This window comes from Aquarana catesbeiana, linkage group LG11, assembly GCF_042186555.1.
Source record: "Aquarana catesbeiana isolate 2022-GZ linkage group LG11, ASM4218655v1, whole genome shotgun sequence".
NCBI classification, from domain to species: domain Eukaryota; kingdom Metazoa; phylum Chordata; class Amphibia; order Anura; family Ranidae; genus Aquarana; species Aquarana catesbeiana.
Genome location: NC_133334.1, coordinates 216837819 through 216865022, shown reverse-complemented (window position 1 = coordinate 216865022; position 27204 = coordinate 216837819). Strand labels below are relative to the sequence as shown.

Here is a 27204-nt window from a genome sequence, read left to right as displayed (position 1 = left end):
AAAAAAATAGATTTTAAAAAACCAAAAAAAAAAAAAAAATTGATTTTAAAAAACCAAAAAAAAATAAAAAACATGATTAAAAAAAAAAAAAAATTAAAAAACACTTGATTTTAAAAAACCAAAAAAACAAAAATATACAAACTTTATTCAAAAAAAATAAAAACAAAAATAACTTGCTAAAAAAATAAAAACATAAACACAAAAATTGCTTTAAAAACCCAAAAAAAAAAAAAAAAACACAAAACAAAACTTGATTTTCCCAAAACCAAAAAAAAAGCCTGTTTGTGAAAATCAAAAAGCCAAAAATATTTTTTTGTGGATTTAGGTATAAATATTTAGATATAATTATATTTTGCTACATTATTAAGATATCATTCTATTTTTGTCAATGAACATTTTATACTAAATGCAGAACTGAATGCATAACAACCATTAATAAAAACATCTCCTTATAGGAATTAAATAAATGTGTGGTTTGTTATTTCAAGGCTCAGTATCATTTTAGTTATAATTGTAAAAAAGTTGTTTACAGTGGCAATGGAGCTTATTTAGACATTTAAAATTACAATACAGTTGGCACTACAACTGCTCGACCATAACCTAGGAGACAGCCCAAAAGAAAGGCAAGCAATAAATATAATGCAAGATTTCATCAATAATTTTTTTATTGTCAAAAATTAGATATCCTGGCCCATTGCAATGGCCCCCCTACCCATAAAATAATTAACATATTGCTGTCTAACTTGACGGGCACTTTGGGGGGCCAAGCCAGTACGGACAGTATCCAGGCCTGGAAGGTTGGCTTCTATTTGTCCGGCCTCAGGCCCAACTGTGCCTATATAATTTGGAGCATGCTTATTTAAAAAGTTGTGCAGAATGCAGCACGATAAAACAATAAAATTAAGTTTGTATTCCGCCAAATTAATGGCTGTTTGAAACAGGCGGAACCGGCTGGCCAGAATTCCAAACGCATTCTCAACCACTCTTCTAGCTCTGGCCAGCCGGTAATTAAAAACCCTCCTCTCCGGGGTGAGTGTTCTTTGGGGGAATGGCCTCATGAGGTGCTTGCTGAGAGCGAAGGCTTCATCGGCAATGAAGACAAAGGGGAGTCCTTCCACGTTATCCTCATCAGGTGGCAATCCCAGGCCACCACTCTGGAGACGCTGGCAGAACTCCGTCTGGGCAAATACTCCTCCATCCGGCCATTCTTCCCCACGTCCACATATAAAAAATCATAGTGTGCCGACACCACCGCCATTAAAACAATACTGTGGAACCCCTTATAATTAAAATAATATGACCCCGAATGGGGTGGTGGCACAATGTGGACATGTTTCCCATCTATAGCCCCTCCACAATTGGGAAAGTCCCAACGGCTGGCAAAATGGGATGCCACAGTCTGCCATTCCTGTGGCGTTGAAGGAAACTGGGAAATCAAAAAAGAAAACCAAAATCAATTAATTTGTAAGCTAACATTGCAAGAAAATTAGACAATTAAAAACATTATTCCCCAGCATCAGTATAACATTCAATAATTTAATTGTTCTGGAATAACTAATATGGAAAGGCACACTTATCAGATTGCTCACCCCCTCTGATGGAACATTGATTACATTTTAGGGGGTTGTGAAATCCCTAAAAAAAATTACTTTGAGGACACGCAGGAATTTAGGGACTAAAAAGGCTACAAGACTGCAGTTGTCGCACTCTGCAGGTGCAGTTGCTAACCAGCTTACAGTAAATGAGGTAATGTAAAAAGGCATTCATGTTGCAAGGAGTACACAATCACATGCAAGGGCAATTAATGAAAACACTTTGAGGCTTGCATATGATTTGATGATGGAAATCAGCAGAGCTTCTGCTCATTTACTAAAGCACTGGAACAAATGCACTTGTAGAGTGCACATGCATTTTGCAAAGTGCCACATATATTTGCTTTAGACAAATCAACACCACAGAACATTCCAGCAAATTTTAACGAGGGTGGGGGTGGGGGGGTTGTGAAATCTAGATAATTGCTCATTAGCAGCAAACTATTTGGAGTGAGTTTAGGTGGGGGGGGGGGGGGGGGTTGTGAAATCTAGATAATTGCTCATTAGCAGCAAACTATTTGGAGTGAGTTTAGGTGGGGGGGGGGGTTGTGAAATCTAGATAATTGCTCATTAGCAGCAAACTATTTGGAGTGAGTTTAGGTGGGGGTGGGGGGGGGGGTTGTGAAATCTAGATAATTGCTCATTAGCAGCAAACTATTTGGAGTGAGTTTAGGTGGGGGTGGGGGGGGGTTGTGAAATCTAGATAATTGCTCATTAGCAGCAAACTATTTGGAGTGAGTTTAGGTGGGGGGGGGGGGGGGGTTGTGAAATCTAGATAATTGCTCATTATCAGCAAACTATTTGGAGTGAGTTTAGGTGGGGGGGGGGGGGGGGGTTGTGAAATCTAGATAATTGCTCATTAGCAGCAAACTATTTGGAGTGAGTTTAGGTGGGGGGGGGGGGGGTTGTGAAATCTAGATAATTGCTCATTAGCAGCAAACTAAATACACTCAAACAAAATACATTCCAAATGAGTAGACTAGGTGGATATGTTCCCATCACTTCATGCTGGGAAGGTTATTGAAGGAAAATATACATGCATGACAAAAAATAACAGGAAAAAAATCCAGCATGTGTGAGGATAAAAAGGGGACATTCACACTATATTGCAATGATGGTAAGTAGTGTTTGAAGCAAGAAATACATTATATTATCAAAGATTACATAAAAGAACATGTGATGCTAATAAAAGAAAAATATCTTACCTTAATATAGTCCTTCTGCAGGACCTGTATGATGGCAGAACAGGTCTCTGGGATAATGATCCCCAGAGCCTGGGGGGAGATGCCTGTCGAGAACTTAAGGTCCTGCAGGCTTCTCCCTGTGGCCAAATACCGCAAGGTAGCGACCAGCCTCTGCTCCGGAGTGATGGCTTGCCTCATGCAGGTATCCTGCCTGCTGATATAGGGGGTCAGCAAAGCCAACAAACGGTCAAAAACGGGGTCCGTCATCCGGAGAAAGTTCCTGAAATCCTCAGGATTATTCTCACGGATCTCACGGAGCAAAGGCATGTGACAGAACTGGTCACGCTGAAGCAACCAATTCTTGGTCCATGAACTCCTCCTCGCCCTGTTCATGGACTGGTCTTGGGCTGAAGAATAAACTACAGCACCAAGCACATACAATGCACGAGCTCGACGACGAGTACGTACAGGTAACATGGCTTCAAAACGGTCGGCTGGTCAGAACGCACTAAACAGAACGCACTGAAGAACAGCAAGGCCTGTGAAGAACGACCTGAAAATCAGGAACGAGCGGCCAATAAAACAAAGATTTCTCAATGCCAACTGACCAAACGCACTGAAAAGCAGATACAAACCTCACAAGCACAGACTGAACAACAGTTAAAACGAACTGAAAAATACGAGTCTCACAAGCGCGAATCGTCTCTCACCAAACTTCTACTAACACGAGATAAACACGAGATTAGCAGAAGGAGCCCAAAGGGTGTCGTACGGGCTATTGAACTTCCGTTTTATAGTCTCGTCGGACTTGGTGTACGTCACCGCGTACTAGGCTGTCGTACTTTTGTGTGGTCGTGTGTGCGCAAGTCCGTTCGTAACAAAGTCTGCCGCAAGTCCGCCGAAGGTACGTCGGAAGTCTGTCGGACAGGCTGTCGGACTTTTGTAGACGAAAAGTCCGACCGTGTGTACGCGGCATAAGGAGGATTCCAAGGTAGGGTAGAGAGGAGTGCCACTGAAAAGGAAAGAATGATTTCAAATTCATCAATACTGGATGAGGGAGGCTAACCGACAGGGCTTTAGGTTTGGAGGGGTTAACACAAAGTCCTGAGAGAGAAGCAAAAGAATCTAGGAGAGAGAATACATTTGGTAGAGAGATCCTGGGGGAGGTTAAGGTTGGCAAGATATCGTCGGCAAATAAAGATATTTTATGGGAAGAACCTGCAACATCAATACCACTGATATCGGGATGAGAGCGAACCGCCTCCTCCAATGGCTCCAAAACCAAAATAAACAGCAGCGATGAGAATGGGCACCCTTGACGCGTAACCCCCCCCCCCCCCAATGTTGAACAGAAGCGACTCAAATCCATAGTATTTAAGGTCAAAACCTTCATATCTATGTTGATTAGAGAAATGGGTTGAAGTTAGCCCAAGAGGAATGATCATGGTCAGGTTGCGGTTAACAGGTCTGAGGTGAAATTCTGGCCCTGTTTAACAGAGTTATACATAGCTGTCAGGTGTGGGGCTATAACGTCGGCCAGTTTCCTATAATAAAGCGCCGTGTAGCTGTCCGGTCCTGGTCGCTTACCTACTTTCAAGTCTTTAATACTTTGAAGGACTTCCGAGACTTGAATATCCCAGTCCATGAGGACTGTGTGAGCCTCTGTCAACGTGGGGAGAAAGACGGTCAAGGAAACTGTCTGTTTCCATGCGTTGCTCAAGCTGATTAGTGCGGTGGCTTAGCTCTTTAACCGCTTGCCGACCAGCCACTACAGTTTAACTGCGGCAGAATGGCACAGGCAGGAGAATCGATGTTATGTTATGTCGCTTCCTTAGGCGGCCACTGCTCACCCCCGGAGCCGATGCGAGTGCCCGGCAGTCTCGATGACCGCCGGGCCCCCACGATCGCTCGTGACATGACGAGAACCGGGATCTCTGTGTGTAAACACAAAGATCCCAGTTCTCTGAGGGGAGAAGTGACAGATCGTCTGTTCATACAAAGTATGAACAGCGATCTGTCATCACCCCTAGTCAGTCCCATCCCCCCTTCAGTTAGAACACACTTGAGGGAACAACCCCTTGATCGCCCCCTAGTGTTAACCCCTTCACTGCCAGTGACATTTTTACAGTAATCAATACATTTTTATAGCACTGATCGCTGTATCAATGCCAATGGTCCCAAAAATGTGTCAAAATTGTCCGATGTGTCCGCCATAATGTCGCTATTTTTTTGTTTATAGTGCAAAAAATAAAAACCGCAGAGGTGATCAAATACCACCAAGAGAAAGCTCTATTTGTGGGAAAAAAGGACGTCAATCTTGTTTGGGTACAACGTCGCACGACCGCGCAATTGTCAGTTAAAGCGACGCAGTGCCGAATCGCAAAAAGTGCTCTGGTCAGGAAGGGGGTAAAATCTTCCGGGGCTAAAGTGGTTAAGACCCTTCACAAGGTCTGCAGAGAGCTTGCGGGAGGCCATTGTGATTTTATCCCGCACTATGGAGCATCAGGGTCCACCGTCACAGGATTTACCAGGTTGGATGAGAATTGGTGCAGACTGTCCTCTGAGAGCCATGTGGTGTCATCTGGCTCGGGCCCCATCTTGCCCTTCCCCCTTCCCTGTGGCTGGAGAAGTCCTCTGGATAGATCAGTATCGCTGCCGGTCCTTGGGCGTGTTATACATGCCCACTGTGAGCCCAGTGATGTCCGCAGCCTCAGGAGCCGCTGCAGCTGTGTCTGGGAGTGGACTGTGCCCTGTCAGCCGGGGTTTAGGATCTGACGGCGCAGAGCGAGGCGTTCAGGCGTCCATCTTCCTCGGTCCCACGCATGCGCCACCCAAACTTATTGACCATTTATACACACACACTAATTACAAGCAAACAGATCATAGGTGAGGATGGTTACATTTTTTTTTTCATCAAACAAGGTTTTATTAAGCAAAGATGATGCATATAAATACATAGTATTACTAATATATATTTATACATAAAAATGCGTATTAAACAAGGAAAGTATACATTGTTAATATAATCAACATTAGGGGTAATATATGTTAATGTAGAAATAAATGTATACAACTATGAACTACTGTCATCATAATGTGTGGTTTTATCTCCCTCCCTCCCCCCCGTTGAACATATTTGGTTTAATTGTATTTTATTATAGTACACGTGATATGTATATGCATAATGTGACGCTCTCATATGTGTTATATACCTTTGAATCTATAGGGGATATATTGTATTCAGTACAGACATGACCATTTTGGGAGAACAACATGAACCATGATGTCTTTTGGTTTACACTTTCTCTGTATGTATCTGGAATAGAGTTTTAGTTACAGAGATCCACGTGTTATATTACTGAGCGAATTTATGATTAAGTGCAAGTTTCAGGTTCTTGCAACCATCGATCCCAAATTTTGTTGTATTTTGTCGGACATCCTCTATTAATGTAAATATGTTTTTTGTATGGCAAGGTAGTGTTAACTTCTGTTTTCCACTCCGTCACACTGGGAGGGGATGGTCTCATCCACTTTCTTTCAATAATTTTCCTGACGGAGAATAGAGTCTCATGTAAAAATACCTTGGTGAATTTGGCAACTGTGTCTGGAAATATCCCTAGGAGACATTGTTTTGGTTCTAACGCTATTGGGGAGCCCATGGTGTCATGTAGAAATGTTATGACCTGTTTCCATAGTTGTTGAATCTTGGGGCATGTCCATATTAAATGAAAGAACATACCTGTTTCTTGGCCACACATCGGGCATAGAGTAGACTGATTACGCTTATATCTGGCTACTCGAATTGGGGTGAGGTATGTTCTATGTGTTATGTAAATCTGAGAGAGTCTGTCCGATAGTTTTGGTGATACTGCTTTGCATGTCTCGAGGGCTTCCTCCCACTCTTCATTTTCCATCAGGCCTACCTCTCACTCCCATCGAGGCTTCAAATCAAACGCTATTTTTGACGAGGTAGGAGTTAGAAGCATCTTATAAAATGTGGATATTAGTCCACGTGGGTCTGTACTTTTAACAATAGCCATAACGGGATGAAGAGCAGGCAGAGCCTCAACCTGTAAGAATTGTGTTTGGGTTGCATGTCTTACTTGCAGGTATCTGAAGAACATGAAGTTTGGAAGAGAAAACTCCTCTTTGAGTGTATCGTAAGTTTTGAGAGTTCCATTGAACAGCAGATGATGTATATAGTAAATTCCCCTAGACTCCCACAACTCGGAGTCCGGCATGTTAATGAATTCTGACATATCTCTATTGTGCCATATCGGTGTATGGTCGTGCAGTCTTGGTATTTCTAATTTGGTGGAAGCAAGATCCCAAATACGTCTATAATGGTGTAACAAGGACTTCCTGTCTCCACCCACTTCAGTATTCCTGGATCCCGCCGATATTGCGTAAAGAGAATCGCCTGTGAGTTGCACACTTTTGGAGCAAAGAAGGGTCAGGAAGCGTACGTTATCTGTCTTGTCTATGTGGAATAGTTGTGATAATTGTGATGCAATGTAATAAAGGTTCAGATCCGGTAGGGCCATTCCCCCCATGTCTGTCGGGTTTTTAAGCGCTGACCATGCGATTTTATGTCTGCTAGTCCCCCACACAAAGGGTTTGAGTAAAGCTTCAAGAGACTTAAAGTGTTTTAATGGGAGATAGAGTGGGGTATGCCACAATATGTAAAGGATTTTTGGGAGAAGGACCATTTTTATCAGATTTATGCGACCCCATACTCCTAGTGGTAGACGGGCCCAAGTACGTATTTTGGTTTTGACTAGTGAAAAGAGGGGTTCAATGTTAAGGGGAATATAATCAGTCGGATCTCTGGATATTTGGATTCCTAGATATTTGATTGTGTCTGCTCTTTTTAGTGGGGTATCTGTCCATGATTCAGGTGGTGGGAAACTGTCTATAGGTAGTATCTGAGACTTTTCCCAGTTCATCTTTAAACCGGAAAACGTTCCGAAGTGTTCGATCAACTGTAATGCTTTTTGAAGGGATGGGCCTGAGTCAGCAAGATATAATAAAGTATCGTCCGCATATAAACTAATTTTTTCAGTTAAGGTTCCCATTTGTAGACCCACGATCTCGGGGTTTGCACGGATCGACACAGCCAAAGGCTCTGCAGCTAAGGCATAGAGAAGTGGGGAAAGAGGGCAGCCCTGTCTCGTGCCTCGACTGAGGTCAAACTATTGAGACGGCCACCCGTTCGCCACCACTCTAGCTGTGGGACTCTGATAAAGTAGTTTGATCCACCTAAGGAATCTGGGGCCAAAGCCATATTTTCCCAAGCATTGCCATAAGTATCCCCACTCCACAGAGTCAAATGCCTTGGCCGTGTCAAGCATCACAATCACCCAGGATCCTACATTTTCATGTGTGGCCTGTAAATTTATAAACAATTTTCGTAGGTTGAACGAGGTGTTACGACCAGGCATGAACCCTGCCTGATCCGTATGTATCAGAGAGAGAATGACTTGATTGAGTCGGAGGGAGAGTACCTTGGCTAATATCTTGATGTCTACTTGTAATAGGGAGATTGGGCGGTAGGATTCAGGGTATCCTGGATCTTTTCCCGGTTTGGGTATGAGTACTATTGTTGCCTCTCTCATAGAAGCGGGAAGTGTAAATGTCTCGAATAGGTGATTATATAAAGTTAGAAGTTTTGGGGTAAAAAAATCGCTGAACTGGGAGTAAAATTCTATAGGTAGGCCGTCCGAGGCCGGGGATTTGGACCTGGCAAATCCAGCAATAGCCAACGCTATTTCTTCCTCAGTGAGTAGTGCCTCGAGGAGATTCACCTGGTCTTCTGTTAACTGGGGGAGTGCCGTCTCCTCCAAAAAGGAGTTCATTGGGCCCTTATCCTCAGGACTTTTTGAGGTGTAGAGGTCAATAAAAAAATCCCTAAACATAGATGTCACTGTGAGGGGATTAGTAATGGATTCACCGCCAGGACCGTGTAAAGATATTACCACAGGGGGTCTATCTTCATTGTGTACTAGATATGTTAGGAGCTTGCCAGCCTTCTCCCCGTGCTCAAACAGCTTTTGTCTAGCAAAGAACATTTTGTGTCGTTCTTTCCCATATTGGAGTTGGGCTACTACTCTGGCCTGAAGTTTAAGTAAGTCTGCATTTGCGGGAGAGGGATCATCTATATAATTTTGTTCAGATTGGGATAGTACCGTTATCGCTCTATCAAGCTCTCCAGAGGAATCTGTTTTAATTCTGTTAATGCAGGTTGAGAGTATCATGCGAACATGAGATTTAAAAGACTCCCAGATTGCTGTCAGGGAAGCTGAGCGGTTGTTGTTCCTGAAGAACAACTTCCACTCATTCATAAGTTCATCATCCTCAGGAAGTAGTGAGAGCCAGAACGGGTTTAATCACCAGTTCCGCTTTGGTTTGTCAGTGGGCACGCTTAGTGTAATCCAGTATGGGCTATGGTCAGACAACAGCCTGGGAGAAAAAGCCGTCTCTAGTAGTCGAGGTGTGAGACTTTGTGATAACAATATCATGTCAATTCTAGACATAGAGTTGTGGGAGGAAGAGAAACAGGAGAAGGATTGTTTGTGTGGGTATTTGTATCTCCAAGAATCCACAAGGTGAAAGGAGGAAATTAGCTTGGCAAATTTGGTTTCTCTGTTGGTTATTGGATGTGGATTCGAGGGTTGAAGTCTATCTACAGAGGGGTTTAGTGTGGTGTTAAAATCCCCCAGCCAGACTGCCTGGACTGTGGGGTGTTTGGTCATGAATGTGAAGCCCTCTAAGATTATGGGTATGGAGAATGGGGGGGTACATAGAAGGCCAAAATAAGAAAAGGTTCCCCATACAGCTTGACAGATAAAAAGACATACCGTCCCTGTGGGTCCGTGGAAACCTCTATAAGTTCAAATTGTACGGATTTGGCCACCAGAACTGATACTCCACGTGCGTGTGATGTGTAGGTTGAATGAAATGCCCATCCGACCCAAGGTCGGCGAAGAGCCATTTGCAATCTCCCTTCCACATGAGTCTCCACTAAGACTAGGATGTCAGCGTGTTGTTTTTTAAGGAACGTGAGGGCCGCCGAGCGTTTTATCTTCTCACGCAAGCCCCACACATTCCAGGTAAGAAACTTTAGAGTCCCCATGTGTTCCCTTCTATACAGCAACGTATTTCAGCCATCATATATACATCTAGTTTTTTGGTTAGCCTTCTCAGATGTCTGTAATGTATATTTAGTGTACGCTTTACTAGGTATAGCTTAACGTTTAATGTCTGCAACAACAATGTCCAACTTTGGTTGGTGTACCATCTGGTTATAACACCTACAAATCTGTTCAACGGTTGAACTGTCCCCCCCACCACCCCCCACCCCGCCTTGCAACCTCCCCAACTGTTGCAGGCATCATCCCCAAACCGGCTGAAAATCCCCAGCAAGGTAATACAAAACTTTGCATGATAAAGCAATAAACATGTGAGTAATTGGGGCCACCGCACTAGAGAGTGCTGACGGGTTACACTCCGTGTTGGAGGAGCAGTATATAAGTGTTCATTGCAGTGGCTCCCAATCCCACTATCATATTCTCTGATGTTGAGTGGGGTAAAGTCTCGCTGCACTTTGCAGGATGGTTACATTTAATAGCCATTCAAACCCCTTTGTATCAACTTGTGTGCATGTTATCAGGCCAAAATCACCAGGGTATGTAAACTTTTGATCAGGGTCATTTGGGTAGTTTTTGTTGTCATTATGATTTAAAAAGAGTAAACACATTTGATTGATAATAAATGGCTTCTGTCAAACACTAACCATGAGTGAAAGAAATGTTTTTGTGTTATCATTCATATTCTCTGAAAAATGGCTAAGAAATCATAAATTCTGCCAGGGTATGTCAACTTATGAGCACAACTGTATATATATATATATATATATATATATATATATATTGTACATACACCAGCCACAACTTTATGACCACTAACAGGTTAAGTAGTAACATTGATTATCTTTTTTCATTGGCATCTGAAAGTGGGTGGGATATATTAGGGAGCAAATAAACATGTTGTCTCTGAAGGTGATGTGTTGAAAGCAGAGAAAATAGGCATTGCAGTTCGTTGTGTATGGGGCTGCATAACGGCAGACCAGTCAGGGTGCCCATGCCGACCTGTGTCCACAGCAAAAAGTGCCTACAATGGACACATGAACATCAAAACCGGATCACAGAGCAATGGGAGAAGGTGGCCTGGTCTGATGAATCACATTTTCTTTTACATCATGTGGGTGGCCGGGTGTGTGTGTAACGCTTACCTGGGGAAGAGATGTCACAAGGATGCACTATAGGAAGAAGGCAAGCCGACAAAGGCAGTGTGATGCTTTGTGCAATGTTTTGCTGGTAAACCTTTGGTCCTGCCATTCATGTGGATGTCACTTGACATGTACCATTACCCTAAACATTGTTGGTGATCAGGTACACCCCTTCATGGAAACAGTATTCCTTGATAGCAGCAGGATAATGCACCATGCCATACTTCAACTACAAGTTTGAGATGTTGACTTGGCCTCCAAACTATCCAGTTCTCAAACCATCAAACATCTGTGGGATGTGGTGTAAAAACTGTTTTTGCTGCAAAAGGGGCTGTTTTGATGACAAAAGGGGAACCTACTCCGTATTAGATGGGTGGTTGTAAAGGCATGACTAATCGGTGTGTATGTATAATGTGAGAGAGCGAGAGAGAGAGAGAGAGAGAGAGAAAGAGAGAGAGAGGAGAGATTTCCAATGCTCACACGCTCACATTTTGTGCTGCAGGCTCAAAATATTTTCAGGCCATTCTCATGTTCTCTTTGTGTGCTGAAGTCTGGACTTGCATTGGGTGGAGAAAAGCCTAAATAATACTTAACTTTCCAGAAATGTTCCACATTGTCGTGGCTACTGAATTCTGGGGGTGGAATTTGAACAAATGTCTTTTTTTCTGGACAGACAGTATAAGCATTGTTCATGCTTATAATAGTATATCTTCATCTTCCTTGCATGTCTTGTCATTGCTGTATCATCTAGTGTTGCTGATGCTCTTTTTCTCTTTCTTTGAGGACAGTATTGGAGGACAACTTATGTTACTGGTCTGCAATTATGTGGTCCAATCTACTTGGAAAAGCCATAGTAGGACTTAGCTTGAATAGTATATATGTAATAACCCCCTTGTACAAATATATATATATATATATATAAAACCTGTACATAAAAATATATATAAGTGCATTCAATACAGTGCAAAATGTGACATCATATAATTATATAAAGTATGAAATGACCCCCTTATGCAAAACTTTATAAAGCACATATAGGTAAAAATCAATAGTATTATAAAATGCCAAAGTGCTGTAGTGCCAATATCATACAGTGCTGCGAAAAGTATAACATCATATAATCATATATGCAATGATCCCCTTATTCAAAATCTATATAAAGTGCATAGAAGTAAATGCCAAAGTACTTATATCAAATGTGTAAAAAAAAAAAAAAAATGTAATTCTCATCACATATCTTCAAATAAAGTGCAATGGTTCCAATCAATTTGTAAATTGGTGCAACTTTAAAAAAAGATTGATGCATGGGATACGATAGGATTTAGATCCAATATTCGGTGACTTCCACCTGATCAAGTCACTCTCTTGATAATGGCCATCCATCTCCCTTTATGGACACTCTAAATAAATAAGGTGGTCAAATACACCTTGCTGGGGAAAACTTCTAACTGTGCTGGAACTCTCTCTAAGGCAGCTGTCAGTTAAGCAAATGCTCTCACATACACCCCGGTCAATTACCACAGAAAAGAGGATGCAGACATCATTGCGCAACATATAATACTCATTAAAAAGCGATTAAAACATAACGTATAAACTCGCACTCACTGGTGCTGTCCCTTGATGTAAATATATTTATCTATATCAACAGATATATTATATATATATATATATATATAAAGTATCTCACAAAAGTGAGTACACCCCATACATTTTTGTAAATATTTTATTATATCTTTTCATGTGACACACTGAAGAAATGACACTTTGCTACAATGTAAAGTAGTGAGTATACAGCTTGTATACCAGTGTAAATTTGCTGTCCCCTCAAAATAACTCAACACACAACCATTACTGTCTAAACCTCTGGCAACAAAAGTCTGTACACCCCTAAGTGAAAATGTCCAAATTGGACCCAAAGTGTCAATGATTATATTATGTGGCCACAATTATTTTCCAGCATTGCCCTAACCCTCTTGGGCATGGAGTTTACCAGAGCTTCACAGGTTGCCACTGGAGTCCTCTTCTACACCTCCACGACGACATCACGAAGCTGGTGGATATTTGAGACCTTGCGCTCCTCCACCTTCCATTTGAGGATGCCCCACAGATGTTCAATAGGGTTTAGGTCTGGAGACATGGTTGGCCAGTCCACCACCTTTACCCTCAGCTTCTTTAGCAAGGCGTGGTCGTCTTGGAGGTGTGTATGGGGTCGTTATCACGTTGGAATCCTGCCCTGCGGCCCAGTCTCCAAAGGGAGGGGATCATGCTCTGCTAGAATGTCACAGTACATGTTGGCATTTATGGTTCCCTCAATGAACTGTAGCTCCCCAGTGCTGGCAGCACTCATGCAGCCCCAAACCATGACACTCCCACCACCATGCTTGACTGTAGGCAAGACACACTTGTCTTTGTACTCCTCACCTGATTGTCGCCACACACGCTTGACACCATCTGAACCAAATAAGTTTATCTTGGTCTCATCAGACCACAGGACAGGGTTCCAGTAATCCATGTCCTTAGTCTGCTTGTCTTCAGAAAACTGTTTGCGGGCTTTCTTGTGCATCATCTTTAGAAGTTGCTTCCTTCTGGGGCGACAGCCATTCGGACCAATTTGATGCAGTGTGCGGCGTATGGTCTGACCACTGACAGTCTGACCCCCCACCCCATTCAACCTCTGCAGCAATGCTGGCAGCACTCATACGTCTATTTCCCAAAGACAACCTCTGTATATGATGCTGAGCACGTGCACTCAACTTCTTTGGTCGACCATGTCGAGGCCTGTTCTGAGTGGAACCTGTCCTGTTAAACCGCCTTATGGCCTTGGCCACCATGCTGCAGCTCAGTTTCAGGGTCTTGGCAATCTTCTTATAGCCTAGGCCATCTTTATGTAGGGAAACAATTCTTTGCCATGAGGTACCATGTGGTGCCATGTTGAAGTTCAAGTGACCAGTATGAGAGAGTGAGAGCGATAACACCAAATTTAACACACCTGCTCCCCATTCACACCTGAGACCTTGTAACACTAACGAGTTACATGACACCAGGGAGGGAAAATAGCTAATTGGGCCCAATTTGGACATTTTCACTTAGGAGTGTACTCACTTTTGTTGCTAGCGGTTTAGAAATTAATGGCTGTGTGTTGAGTTATTTTGAGGGGACAGAAAATTTACACTGTTATACAAGCTGTACACTCACTACTTTACATTGTAGCAAAGTGTCATTTCTTCAGTGTTGTCACATGAAAAGATATAATAAAATATTTACAAAAATGTGAGGGGTGTACTCACTTTTGTGAGATACTGTATATGCTTTATACAGATTTGATCATGATTAAATGATGTTGCATTTTTTTCACTGTACTGTATGCACTTTATAAAGGTTAAGGGTTTATATATTTTGCACAAGGGGGTTATTGTATATATAGGGTCTAAGGCTGTTAACGCTGTCAATATTGTTTATATAAAAATTATTATTTGCAGATGACAACTTACTGTTAACTATAGATAATCTGGTACAGCTCTGCAGTATGGGTGCCTCCAATAATATAATACTAAAGTAGCCTATGGGCTCTGACCTTCCTTTTTGGCTGGATGTCACAAAGAAAGCAACTAACATAATTCAACACAGGGTACCCCAGATCCTTTCCTATATTGCACTGTCTGTATGGGTCTCTGTTACCTCTGTGCCCCAGGAATCTTGAATCTAATATTTCCAGTTACTCCTTTAACAGAGCTCTATGCATAAATGAACTAGTTTTTTACTCTCTTCTTTTTCTTTTTCCTTTTGTGTGTGTTGCTTATCTGTATGTTTTTATGGTGATAAATTTGAAAAATGGAAAAGGCTTATCCCTCTAACCATCACCAGATCTAGTGGTTTCCCTCTTGAAGATGCTCTTGCTATTGATTAAAGTATTAGAATTGATGTCAAGTATTCAAAAACTGACATCTTTGGGAGAGGTTACTTGCATTCAATGTATGCTATAAGCAGGAAGGATTTTGCAGTGAGTGTGGTTGAGGAATACCTTGCAGTTCCTTGGTATGATTTACAGATTTTTAATTGTAGCCAGATGCTTGGCTAAGTAACAGGAGCAATCTAGGACACTATGTTGGTGTGCTCTCACCAAACTGTCATGCTGAATTAGCTAACACTGTCTGCCTCCACTCAGCAGAGGGAGCTAGCAAGCAGGTGGAGCTAGAAGCTAAAAGGATTACTGACAGTCAAGTGTCAAGATTGGAGTTGCATGCCTGGGACTAGTGAGCAGTCGCGTGTTTGATTTTACTGCTGCTAGTAGACTGAGTAGGAAAGGGACAGACCATCCATATAGTAGCTTTAAATCACTGCATGCAGAGCTTTAAAGAGACTGTACTTATGTGCACCACCTTAAAGACTGGGTCCCATTGAATAGCCGGCTGAATATTGCAATTCAGGTGCCATACACTTACCAACTGCTTCACAGGGACCCTGAAATGTATTACTAATACCTCTCCTGATACTAGTGCTCACATAGTTATTTGCAGTGCTCCTTACTCAATCAGAGGGGACAGGCTGTTTACAGAGTCGAGGCATATGAACAGAGAATCTGATATACCAAATATCGATTTGAGAAAACTTTCATGTAAGGTTTATGATTTTTAGGTTTACACCCAAGAGAATATGGTACACATTATTTTAGTATTGCTGGAGCAATAATGGCCAGTAGTAGTAGTATTCAGATTAGGAAGCTGTGCATATAGGCAAATGGAATTCCAACTTTGTTATAAGTCTTACATTTTTCTGATTTACTGACAAACTGATTTTTCCTTTTAAGTACCTTCCATCTTTTAGTGTGGCTTGTTGGGTATTCTTATATATTTTGGGCAGCAAGTCTTTCATGCCTTTCTAAGTCTTATTCAGGAAGCTTTTTTTTTAATTTAGAGGTCCAGTGGAATGGCATCAATGACCTTTGCCTTGCCTGATGTTGCTATCATGTGTCTGTCATGTGTGTGCTAAGATTCTATTGTCTTTGGTTGTTCATTTTGAGGGAATAAAGGACTATGTGATTATCTGAGCTTGTTAGTTTTATGAGATCAGACATTCAGAGTTTTTCTCTTTTATTGCCCAACTTTGTCTTGGCGTGATCTCAAATTATTCCCAGGGTATTTTGGAAGGAAAGCTGGGGTAGGGGAGAGACAGGGACATAAAGGTCTTAAAAGGCCATGACGGTTTCCCAACACAAGGATTATCCTGTTTGAGCAAAAGGGAACATGATTTTCTGATACATACAGAAGGGGGCAACAGACAATTGAAGCAAGATAACAGAATTAATTTAATTAATGAGATAGATTTAGATTTTTACCTCTCTGTTTTTTCATGATGATATAGAGAGGACATTTCTTTGTGGAGGGGGGTCAGAGTTTAATTAAGGTGTTATGTAATTTAGCATGCTTCTAAACTATAACATATGACTATTAAAATGAATGACATCCATTTTCTTACCTGTCTTTCTTTTTACCACAAAAATGTAATATAATGGTTTGGGCTTAATTAGCCTATTCAAGACCAGAGTTTTCTGAGGCTTGGACACCCAGAACCGTTTCAAACCACACCAAGCTATTTCAAACATATTGTTTTATGTCACATAAATTTTAGTGCTAAAACTACTGTATGTCTTTCCAGCAATTTGTACCTTTAATCTGTGGTCATGTGGCTACATAGGTTATTCTTCCAAACTGCGTGTGTGTGTGGGTGCGTGTGGGTGTGGGTGTGTGTGGGTGTGGGTGTGGGTGCTAGCAACATTCACTCAATGCTTCCCTCACTCAGTTTTAGTTCTGACATAGAGACTTCAACTGGGAGCTTCTGTAAATCAAAACTGGCAGAACTGGGCAGAGGGCGTGTCAACCAGACTGACTACAGACAATAGGCAAAGTGTGCATCTAGGCAGCATCCTGTAGCTTTGGTTAGAAGCTGAGAGATGTAAATTGACCATGCCAGCTGCTTCCATGCTTGGTTTGGTCACAGTGCTGCTAAAGGGTGACCTTGGAGGGTTAATATGTGAAATGCTATTATAAAATTTAATTATTAAGGTTTACAAACACTTAAATGTTATCATGGCTCGGGGTATTATACATTTAGACTTAAAGGATAAGTGCACCCTAACACTAAAAACTCTACATCTACAGACATTGATGATCTAACACTAACCTATCTAACCCTGTAAAGAAGAAATCAGTATACATACCTTTAAGCCTATCCGACCCGATCCCACGCTGAGCTGTCAGCTGCGGCTTCGCTGCCATGTGGACACAAAAATAGAAATAAATGCTGCCTGGAAAAGAAGCCATTTAATACTTACCTGCCCCATGTATGAAAGTCACTATTCCCCTTTGTATATATGAGATAGAAAATTATCCAGCATGCTTCCCAGTGGGGTGCATGCGTGGTTCCTTGTTGCGCTCTGTGGCTTCTTTCACCAGCCCCATGTCCTGTGGTGACAGTAGGAGGAACCATAGTGTGCAGAGGGGGGAACAGGCATCTGACACTCCTGAAGAAATTTTGACCGGAGATATAACTGCATCTGATAGAACGCAGACACTGTTCTGCTGATAATTTTCCACCAACGTTGGTCTATTTTTAAATCTTGACTGTTTTCAAGCTAGGTGGTGCTTGCTTGTCTATGGGCGCCTATATTCTGTGCATACAGAGAAGAACAGCTGCAGAGGCAGTGGGATAGGTTAGTAAATAGTTTATATTCTAGGCAGTATGTTTTTTAGTTTCGTGTCCACACAATATTATCACTTTAGATAAAGGTTGAACTGTTTGGTTAACATGTAAAGGTGAAGTTTGGGGTGAATGAAAAAACAAACCTACATACTCTCCATCTATGTGATACTGTAGCTGTTCCATGCCAGCTCTAAAGACCAAGAGCTGAGTGATCATCTGACCGCTGATCAATCAGCTTTCAGTCAACTCGCAGCAGACAACAGTGACTGTCAGTCAATGCACCTCACTCTGGTCCACTAATGTACACTGGAGCACCAGACTGGGAAGAGGGCAAGCTTCACAGGCTTTCAAAGGCACCCTGAAAGGCCGTACCAGCCATTAATCAGGCAGCCCGGTGGATCCTAACAGTTTTGTCAGGATCCTTTCTGAATTTGATGTGGCTCTGCCCTGTCAGCAGATTTAGTTTAATAAATTTTGTCTTTGCCACAGAGATTATACAAAGTGATTTCATGTAAAGCGTGACGTTATTCCACTTACTTTGTAAAGTATTGTTTGGCAATACTCTGTTACGGACCACTGTTAGTAAGTGCTCTGAAGTAGGATCGCGCACATATAGGTTGGACTTGATGGACTTGCGTCTTTTTTCAACCTCACCTACGTGTAACTATTTAACTATGTAACTATGCAGGAGCAAATGTATTCAACTTGACACTTCAACAAACACTTGATTGTTGCTGGAACCAGTCAGAGTCTTTTGAGTTCAGGTGCCATTATAAATTGACACTGGGACAAACAGCTGCTATCCCAGCTCAGTTTTAAATTGGCACCTGGAAGTAAAGTAGTTAACAAAATTATGCCAAATGGAGATACAAGGCTAATTCATACATCAAACATCTATTTGTATTGTTCTGGTGGCTTAAGCCTGGTACCCACAAGCCGAATATCAGCCAGTATCAGCCAGTTCAACAGAAACCGTCTGACATTCGGCCCGTGTGTACGGCAGCCTATCCAACAGAAGCCCGGCTTCCGTAGAACAGGCATGCCAGAAAAACATCTGCCCATGCCCCCCCCCGTCAGAACGCAATAGCTCAGTATGGAGATTGCTATAATAACATTGCATAGTTAGTACAGAGCCCTCCTCTTGAGCTCCTCAGTTCTGGGCTGAATGAAAAAAACTCATAGTGTATACCAGGCATTAGAATCTGTCCCTGACCATATCTGCCCATTGTCACCTCTTCTGCCCAGCAGCATCAGATGTTCTAAAGCTAAAAATGTCACTGCTATATAAAGGGTCTGCGAGGGTTCACAGACATGAAATATGCAGATTTAAGTTTTTTTGCTATCTAGAAGGAGAAGCAATGCATGCCAGATGCCTAAATGAATCCTGCAAGATTGGCACATTTACCTTTTAGGTAGTAGTTGAAGGGAGGATTAAAAACATGTAAAGGTTAGAAGACACCCTTAATCTCTGTTTAATAAGTATTTAAGGATAATTTTCCTATATGATGTTCAGAACGTATGTGATGCAATAGTTTATGTCCAGAGATGGTCAAACTGTTGTATAACTGCTATATATCAGAATTGTTTGAATTGTGCTTTAATTTGACTCCAGACATAGATATTTTACATATGTAAGGTCTCCAATCCTTAATTGTTATAGCAAATAAAAAGCATACATGTGTCGTTACCTGCAGGTTTTTGATGGTGTAATGGTATCTTTCACAGACTGCACCACAGAGGAGTTGGAATTACCTGTTTTACAGTTAAATTTACAATCAGTTATGGCAAATCATGAAAACATTTAAATTTTTTAACCATTTAAATAGGTTATACCTCTATATGAGCCTATTCCCCATTCAGTGTATATATCTGAGGAAATACCCAATATTACCAATGGCATTAAAATATATTCAATTCCATAAAACACTAAGGTGTCCGTTTATGAAGCAGTGAAATCTATTCACTGATTCGTTCTCCGGCATTCACAGAGGAGATCTTTCCTCTGTGTGCCAGTTTATGAAGCGGTGTAGATCGATTCACCTTTGGAGGAGTGAAGTGATCTACAAACGCTTCCAACAGTGGAGAACAGCCCCTGATACTGGAATGTCGTGAGACTTTACGAGATTACAGTACCAGAAATTCACAGAAACACCGAGATGTCAGTTTATTAAGTAGTGATAAATTATCACCGCTCAGTATACTGACAGACGGCATGGTTAATGTTAAAAAAAATAACAAGTCCCCCTACATTATATACATATTTATACACACACACACATTATATATACATGTGTATGCACACACACATTATATATATATACACACACACACACACACACATAAATATGACAGGGGGACATGGTTACAGTGTTGGGGGGTCTGAACGAGGTAGAAGGAAGTTAAAAATCTTCCTCCTTCCCCCTCAGATCCCCCGAGATTTCCTCTTCACTCCCCGATTCTCCACCTCTGAGCTGGTGAATCAGGGAGGGTGAATTCTGACTCAGATCGCCAGTGAAGCGCTGAGATCGCAGCTTCATAAACTGGCCGTTACTGTGTCAGTCAATGAGGATTCTCCATGTGTGTTCAAACACTTCTCCCCCCGATTATCTCTGTTTCATAAACTGTTTATGGACTGTGATCAGCGGCGATCCTTGGGATCACCGCTGATCACTGCTTCATAAACGGACACCTAAAGGATTATGCCTCCCAACCTGGCTTGGGTCTAAGTTCTCTAATGATCCTATTATTGAGGTAGATTACACGGTAACTTTATCTTCAATGATTTCATTACACGTGTGCAGGTCTTTTTTTCTCAAACAATAGGTGCTGGAACTCAACCACGACCCCCCAAAACCTCTCCTCCCACACACACCCTCCAAATCACATCAAATAGTGGGTGTGGTCAGTCAAACTTCACAAACAGTAGGAGGGTCCTAAAGGGGCATTAAATACCAAGATTGCATTACATACAGAGTGTAGAGTTCGGGGGGGGGGGGGGGGAGGGGGTTACACATAGAGTGCAGAGCTGTCACTTGTAAACACAGAAAATGGACTTCTGTGTTTACAAGTGATTGTGGTCAGCAGCCTCCCCCCCCCCCCCCCCCAAGGGTCTGAGCCATAGGTGGTGGAACCGAGTTCCACCAAGTTCCCCCTGAAAAAAAGCCCTGCACGTGTGTATGGCCAAGATTTCAAGCAAAACATCCATGTGAATGGATCTCTTCAATTGAGAAAAGTGAAGGCTCAAAGATTTGCATATCCACTGTTGTCAGATTTGAGTAAGGAAGGTTGTGGGCTCTGATGCTCTGTAGATTCATGCATGAAAGGACAACTAGATAACTCCCCACCCAACCGTCACAGGGAGATCTCTGGCTTTCTATGCTTGTCTTTAAACCCTAACTGAAAGACAGGTAGTTTGCTATATATAAAATTATATATTATAAACAACTGCCATTTTAAAAAAATATATAAAATACCCATTCAGATTTTTTATTCTTTGTTATACATACATATCAGTACTGTGGATCTTTTGCAGTTTCATTATAACTACTTCCAGTCTACATACACATCTGCACTGGCTGTATGGCATTTCTCAGAACCAGTTTCGACATGATAACACAAGTGAACCATGCGTGTGTAATAAGTGTCATCACATACACTTGTAATCTCCATTGAAAGCCCATGTGACAAGGTGGCAACACAGAAGAACAATTGGGACACAGGGACAGAGCATCTTCACTTTATAAAGTGCCTGCACAAGAAATTTCAGAGCAGGATCACCAGGAATTATTTTAAGTGTATTTAAACTAAAACATATTTTCATGACTGCTGAGGCGCAATGGGCTTAGGTCCCACTTAACTTAACACCAAGGGATAAAATCCCCCACCACCCTTGCCCTTCACTCCATTAAATAAGACACTTACAACCATTAGGTTGGAAAGGGCAAGGCCACAGCTTTATTAAATTCCAACACATAACATGTGAACATATTTAACCAGTACCAGTCACAGTCGTACTGTGAGCACTTAACCAAAAGAGGGAAGTGGTGAACATATTTAACCAGTACCAGTCACAGTCGTACTGTGAGCACTTAACCAAATTAGGGAAGTGGGGCCTGTCCTTACCATAAGTGCTGGACAGACAGCCTATTTCCAATTTTCCATCAAGGGCATAGCCCATTACAGCAACTTTAACTGCTGGCAAGGTCAAGAAAACCGCAGCAAGCTGTGACATACCAAACATAGGAAAAAAGGGGGCGGGAGGGTGGGCAGCTCTTCCAACGACTCTTCCGAAAGACCCAGAATTCCCTGGGGCACACGATTTCCTGAGCTCAGGCCCATCCCATCCCAATGTCCCAACCAATCGTTCCACTTGTTACACACCTAGCCATGCCCCCATCAGTCAAGGCTCTCTTTCCCTAGGGGGCTCAAGAGGCCTTCATGACTGCTGAGGCGCAATGGGCTTAGGTCCCACTTAACTTAACACCAAGGGATAAAATCCCCCACCACCCTTGCCCTTCACTCCATTAAATAAGACACTTACAACCATTAGGTTGGAAAGGGCAAGGCCACAGCTTTATTAAATTCCAACACATAACATGTGAACATATTTAACCAGTACCAGTCACAGTCGTACTGTGAGCACTTAACCAAAAGAGGGAAGTGGTGAACATATTTAACCAGTACCAGTCACAGTCGTACTGTGAGCACTTAACCAAATTAGGGAAGTGGGGCCTGTCCTTACCATAAGTGCTGGACAGACAGCCTATTTCCAATTTTCCATCAAGGGCATAGCCCATTACAGCAACTTTAACTGCTGGCAAGGTCAAGAAAACCGCCAAACGCCCGTCAGTTAATAACTGACGTGCGCCCCACCGCAGCCAGCACCTGTTCCACACCTCACTGCAGGCCAAGATTGAATATATCCAACCCAATGCCATTAAGGTGAAGGCCATCCAGTCTCAACAGATCATTATTATTACCCTCCAGATCCTTGTGACTGATGACGAACCCCCCCTATTTGCCAAACAAACTTAGCGACCTGAGCGTTCACTTTCGGACGGAAGCGTTCTGGCCGTGTGGGGGTGGGAGCAGGTAATTCCCTTGCCCACAGCAGGCGAGGCACAATTTCCGACCAGATGGGCACCAAATTGGTGTCAACTGCATAGCATTGAGCAATGTCCCGCTTGATGGCAGAGATCAAGACATAGAACGTGTATAACCCACCTAATTCCCCCAGCGTGAAGAATCAAGATGATGGGGCCAGTCACATGGGACCGAATGCGTAAACACTCTGGAAGGACCCGAGGCCAGCGTAAACCATGAAGCCCAAGCCAGCGGATCCGGTCGAGATCATAGGTAAAAACCCCCAGTTCTTCCCGTAGCTCCGAACCGACGCACGGCCCAATAAATGAAGGAATCTTCCATGATCCAGAAGAGAAGCGTCTCAAATGGGGAAACAAAAAGACGGCAACAGGGAAAGGATACCGGAGAGAAGAGGGAGGGAAACCGGACGCCGGGAATCGGGGGAGTAAGTCGCACACCTCCAACCCCGCAGGCCCCGACAGGTCAGAAACGCTTTTGTGATGTCTTCTCACCCAAGGAGCTGAAAACCAAGAAGGACAAAGAAGGCATGGCCAACAAAACCGTGGCAACCTGAAGAACCTCTTGCAGTAAATAAACAAGGTAAGAAATAAAACCACGCATATTACCCGTGAAGACGAGATGGAAAAATGACCACCCGACGCCTGAACCCATTTTGTCCCACACCCGGCAGTACGACGCCCACGTCCAACGGGAAGGCGACACCCAGAAGACTGGCAAACCTCAAAAACGAGGTTCCGCAAGTAGGCCGGACAGGGAGGCCCTCCGGGGAAGCGACGGGGCAAGGGCGCGGAAATGATGGAGCTGTGAAAGAGAGGGAGCATCGGCAATATCATTAGCAGTTCCAGGGACATGCCTAGCTCTAAGAAAACGTTAAACTGCAGGCACTTTAAAACCCAAAAACGCAGCAACGACATGACCAGAGGGGATCTGGCAGACTGTTGACTGACCACTTGCACCACGCTCATATTATCGGACCAGAAAAAACCCACCTATCGATTGTGCAACCGCTCACCCCACAGCTCAATGGCGACAATAATCAGAAAACGCTCCAGCTGTGTAAGATTGCGCAAAAGATCCATGCGGGCCCATGAGGCCGGCCAACAATCAGCAGACCACTCCCCTTGGAAAAAACACCAAAACCACAGAAACCTGCTGCATCGGTATATAGCTCCAGCTGTGTGTTCATTACCTCCTCCAGCAACCGACATGACTGGCCGTTGTAGGACTGGAGGAAGGGCAGCCACGTCCCCTAAGTCATGGGCTTGGTGATACTGATATAATGGTGGGGGACAGCCACCCCCTTTGTGGCCCATGCCAGACGTCTACAGAAAGCCAGTCCCATGCGGGTGACGCGGAAAGGTAAAGACCAATTGACCCAGCAAAGATTGAAGTTGTATTGCACAGCCCATGGGGGGGGGGGGGGCCATGTCAAAAATATCTTCCCTGAAAGTAGCATCCCAACAGATGGAAGTAACAAGAAATAGCTCAGCCCATGGAATTAGGTGCCGTGCCGGCACATTCGAAGGAGTAAAAGGGGATCCAAAAGCCACGGTCTAAACCGTCCCTCAAGATCAAGGCTTCACTATGAAGGGGGGGGAGTACCGGTCTAGCCAGGGAAGCATCTCTGAGATGATCACTGGGGTCCTCTGGTTTAGAAATGTCAGGCTTGGCCCCCCGGCCGGGAAAGAGGTTGTTTTCCCTTGTGGAAGCACCAGCTGGCTGGGTGAGCGCCCCGGCAAAATGAGCACTCGTGCTTAAAACGACACGCGGTGTACCACTTGCAGTGGCTCTCAGTAAAAAACCCAGCAGAGGCCTTTTTGGAGGCATCCGGCGCTCCAGAGGGAACACCGGCTGGAGGCTGAACGGACGAAGGCCTGTGGGGGCAAATAAGCCATAACCACAGGCTACCATCCTGGCAATCAAGCGGAACTCCTTCCTTGATGCCATTTTTTTTTTTTTTTTGCGAAACTGGGTGTCGTAATGGAACCAACACTGGCCCCCATACACTTTGTAGGTACCCCAAATGAGATCAAGATAGCAAGAAAGTGATGCAGCGAACTCCGGAAAACGCTCGTAAAGCACTCCGGCATAAGAACAGAACCCTTGCAACCAGTTCCCGGATGTCAGAGGAAGCTGCTTGAATTGTTCGCATTGGTCGCCACGTCAACCTGACGGGATTTGTCGATCGTCTCACGGAGAAATCCATAAATTCACAATGCCAGATTTGATCCTTGACGTCTTCCGAAAAGAACGAGGAAATCTGGAAGCCGCACACCGGTCTGATGATAAGTGCTTTTATTAATAAAAAGCTGGATCACAGAAGTATACAAAGCACTACCACAGAAGTGTATAGATCAGCTGACGCCTTTTGCACTCATGACGAGTGCTTACTCATAGCTGGCATACATGGAAATAAAAAAAACATATATAAAGCTAATGTTGGAGACCCACGTGAACATATAATTGCGTGAGTGATTAATGTCAGCTGGAAGCCGGTTATACCAATTCACGGCACCCGCTGTTAAACAAATGAGCTTTATGAAAGGTGCGTGCCAGTAGGCGAAAGCGCCCACAAAGCGCCACGTGGAAGAGGCCGATCTACAGGACGGACCCGACACACCCAATGCGAGGCAGGACTGATTTTATGACCGTGACAATGTGTTCGTCCGGCGGACCCGATAAGGCAGCGTCACCCGACCTACCCCAAATCAGGTCACGATCATACTCACTGAGTCGCGGGTATGCAGCTGAAGAAGAAGGGTGACCAACCGCAGGTCCAGGAGGAACACCCGGTACAGGGTCGTCCGTGGGAGGAGCAGGACGTCATCGCCTCGAAGGAAGCCGACAACTCGTGAAGTTAAAGGATGCTGGCGGAAGGATAGGTCCAGAGGGGGCGGTCTGGCCCCCGACCCTGAGAGCCAAGGATGGCAGCCGAGCAGCATCTGGAGCAGCCGGAGACCCCGGATGGAGGGCTTGCAGCGGGCACAGCCCACATCCCCGGCATGGCGTGCGTGCATCTCCCGCCCTGCCGGGCGCAGGAAGATGGTGCCGCGCAGCGGGCAGGTGCAAGGTCGCATCGGCCGGCCCCCAATGGGAATCTCCCGCCCTGCCGGGCGCGGGGAGATGTTGGGGCGAGGCTGTGGCAGCGGGCGTCCGGAAGGAAGCTCCAGCCCAGCCGGGCGCAGGGAGCTGCTGATGGTCAGATAACAGTGATGAGGGGATGCGAGCAGGCGACCGTCGGTCATCTCCCGCCCGGCCGGGCGCAGGGAGATGTGAGGACGCAAGGGGTGAGAGGCATGTCCAGCAGTGCCATCCCCCACCCTGCCGGGTGCAGGGGGATGTGGGAAGGCGGGGGTCAGTGGCAGTGAGTGAGCGGCATGCGCAGCTCTAACATCCCCCCCACCCAGCCGGGTGCAGGGGGATGCGGTAAGGTGGGGGTCAGCAGCATGCATATGTCTACCGTCCCCCACCCGGCCGGGTGCGGGGGGATGCGGTAAGGTGGGGGTCAGCGGCATGCATATCTCTACCGTCCCCCACCCGGCCGGGTGCAGGGGGATGCAGTAAGGCGGGGGTTAACTGCAGGGGGTGAGGGGTATGTGCATCCCTGACATCCCCCACCCAGCCGGGTGCAGGGGGACGTGGTAAGGCGGGGGTTAACTGCAGGGGGTGAGGGGTATGTGCATCCCTGACATCCCCCACCCAGCCGGGTGCAAGGGGATGTGGTAAGGCGGGGGTTAACTGCAGAGGATGAGGGGTATGTTCCTCCCTACCATTCCCCACCCAGCTGGGTGCAGGGGGACGTAGTAAGGCAGGGGTTAACTTCAGGGGGTGAGGGGTATGTCCATCCCTGACATCCCCCACCCAGCCAGGTGCAAGGGGATATGGACGTTCAGTGGACCTGGCAGAAGAAGAGTGTAGCATATCTACACTTGAATCTCCCGCCCTGCAGGGCGCAGGGAGAGACGCTGGCAGTGACACGCCAGCAGATCCAAAGGAAGGAGGACGTGCGGCCCGTGCAGCAACCCCGGGCTGGCGTGCCAGGCGTCTGGTGCTGCGGGACGATCTCCTGATGACCCCCACACCCCCGCTTCGCCGGCGCTCGGGGGGGGGGGGGGGACAGCTGTAAAGTTCCCCGCAGGCGGCGATCAGCGGCGGGGAGCGCCGCTGTTCCCGCCCGCGCAGCTGAGCAGGCGCCCGCAAGGGGGGGGGGGGGGGTGGACAGTCTGAGGAGCCCGAACATACTGCCGGGGGACTCTGGGGTTCCGGGAGCGGGCCGGGCGAGATGAGACCCGGCTCGATCAGTTTCAGATGGCGGGAGAAACCGCCGGGGAAGGCTCCG

The 27204-nt window shown here is 44.6% G+C and overlaps 1 protein-coding gene across 1 annotated transcript in view; it reads right to left on the bottom strand.

Moving 5' to 3' along the window:
• Positions 1 to 27204, bottom strand: part of EML3 (EMAP like 3) — a 162649-nt gene that overhangs the window by 114207 nt on the left and 21238 nt on the right. Inside the window, exon 3 of the mRNA XM_073605302.1 lies at positions 19451 to 19514. Within this exon, the coding sequence (XP_073461403.1) occupies positions 19451 to 19514 (64 nt within the window). The remainder of the gene's footprint in view (positions 1 to 19450; positions 19515 to 27204) is intronic.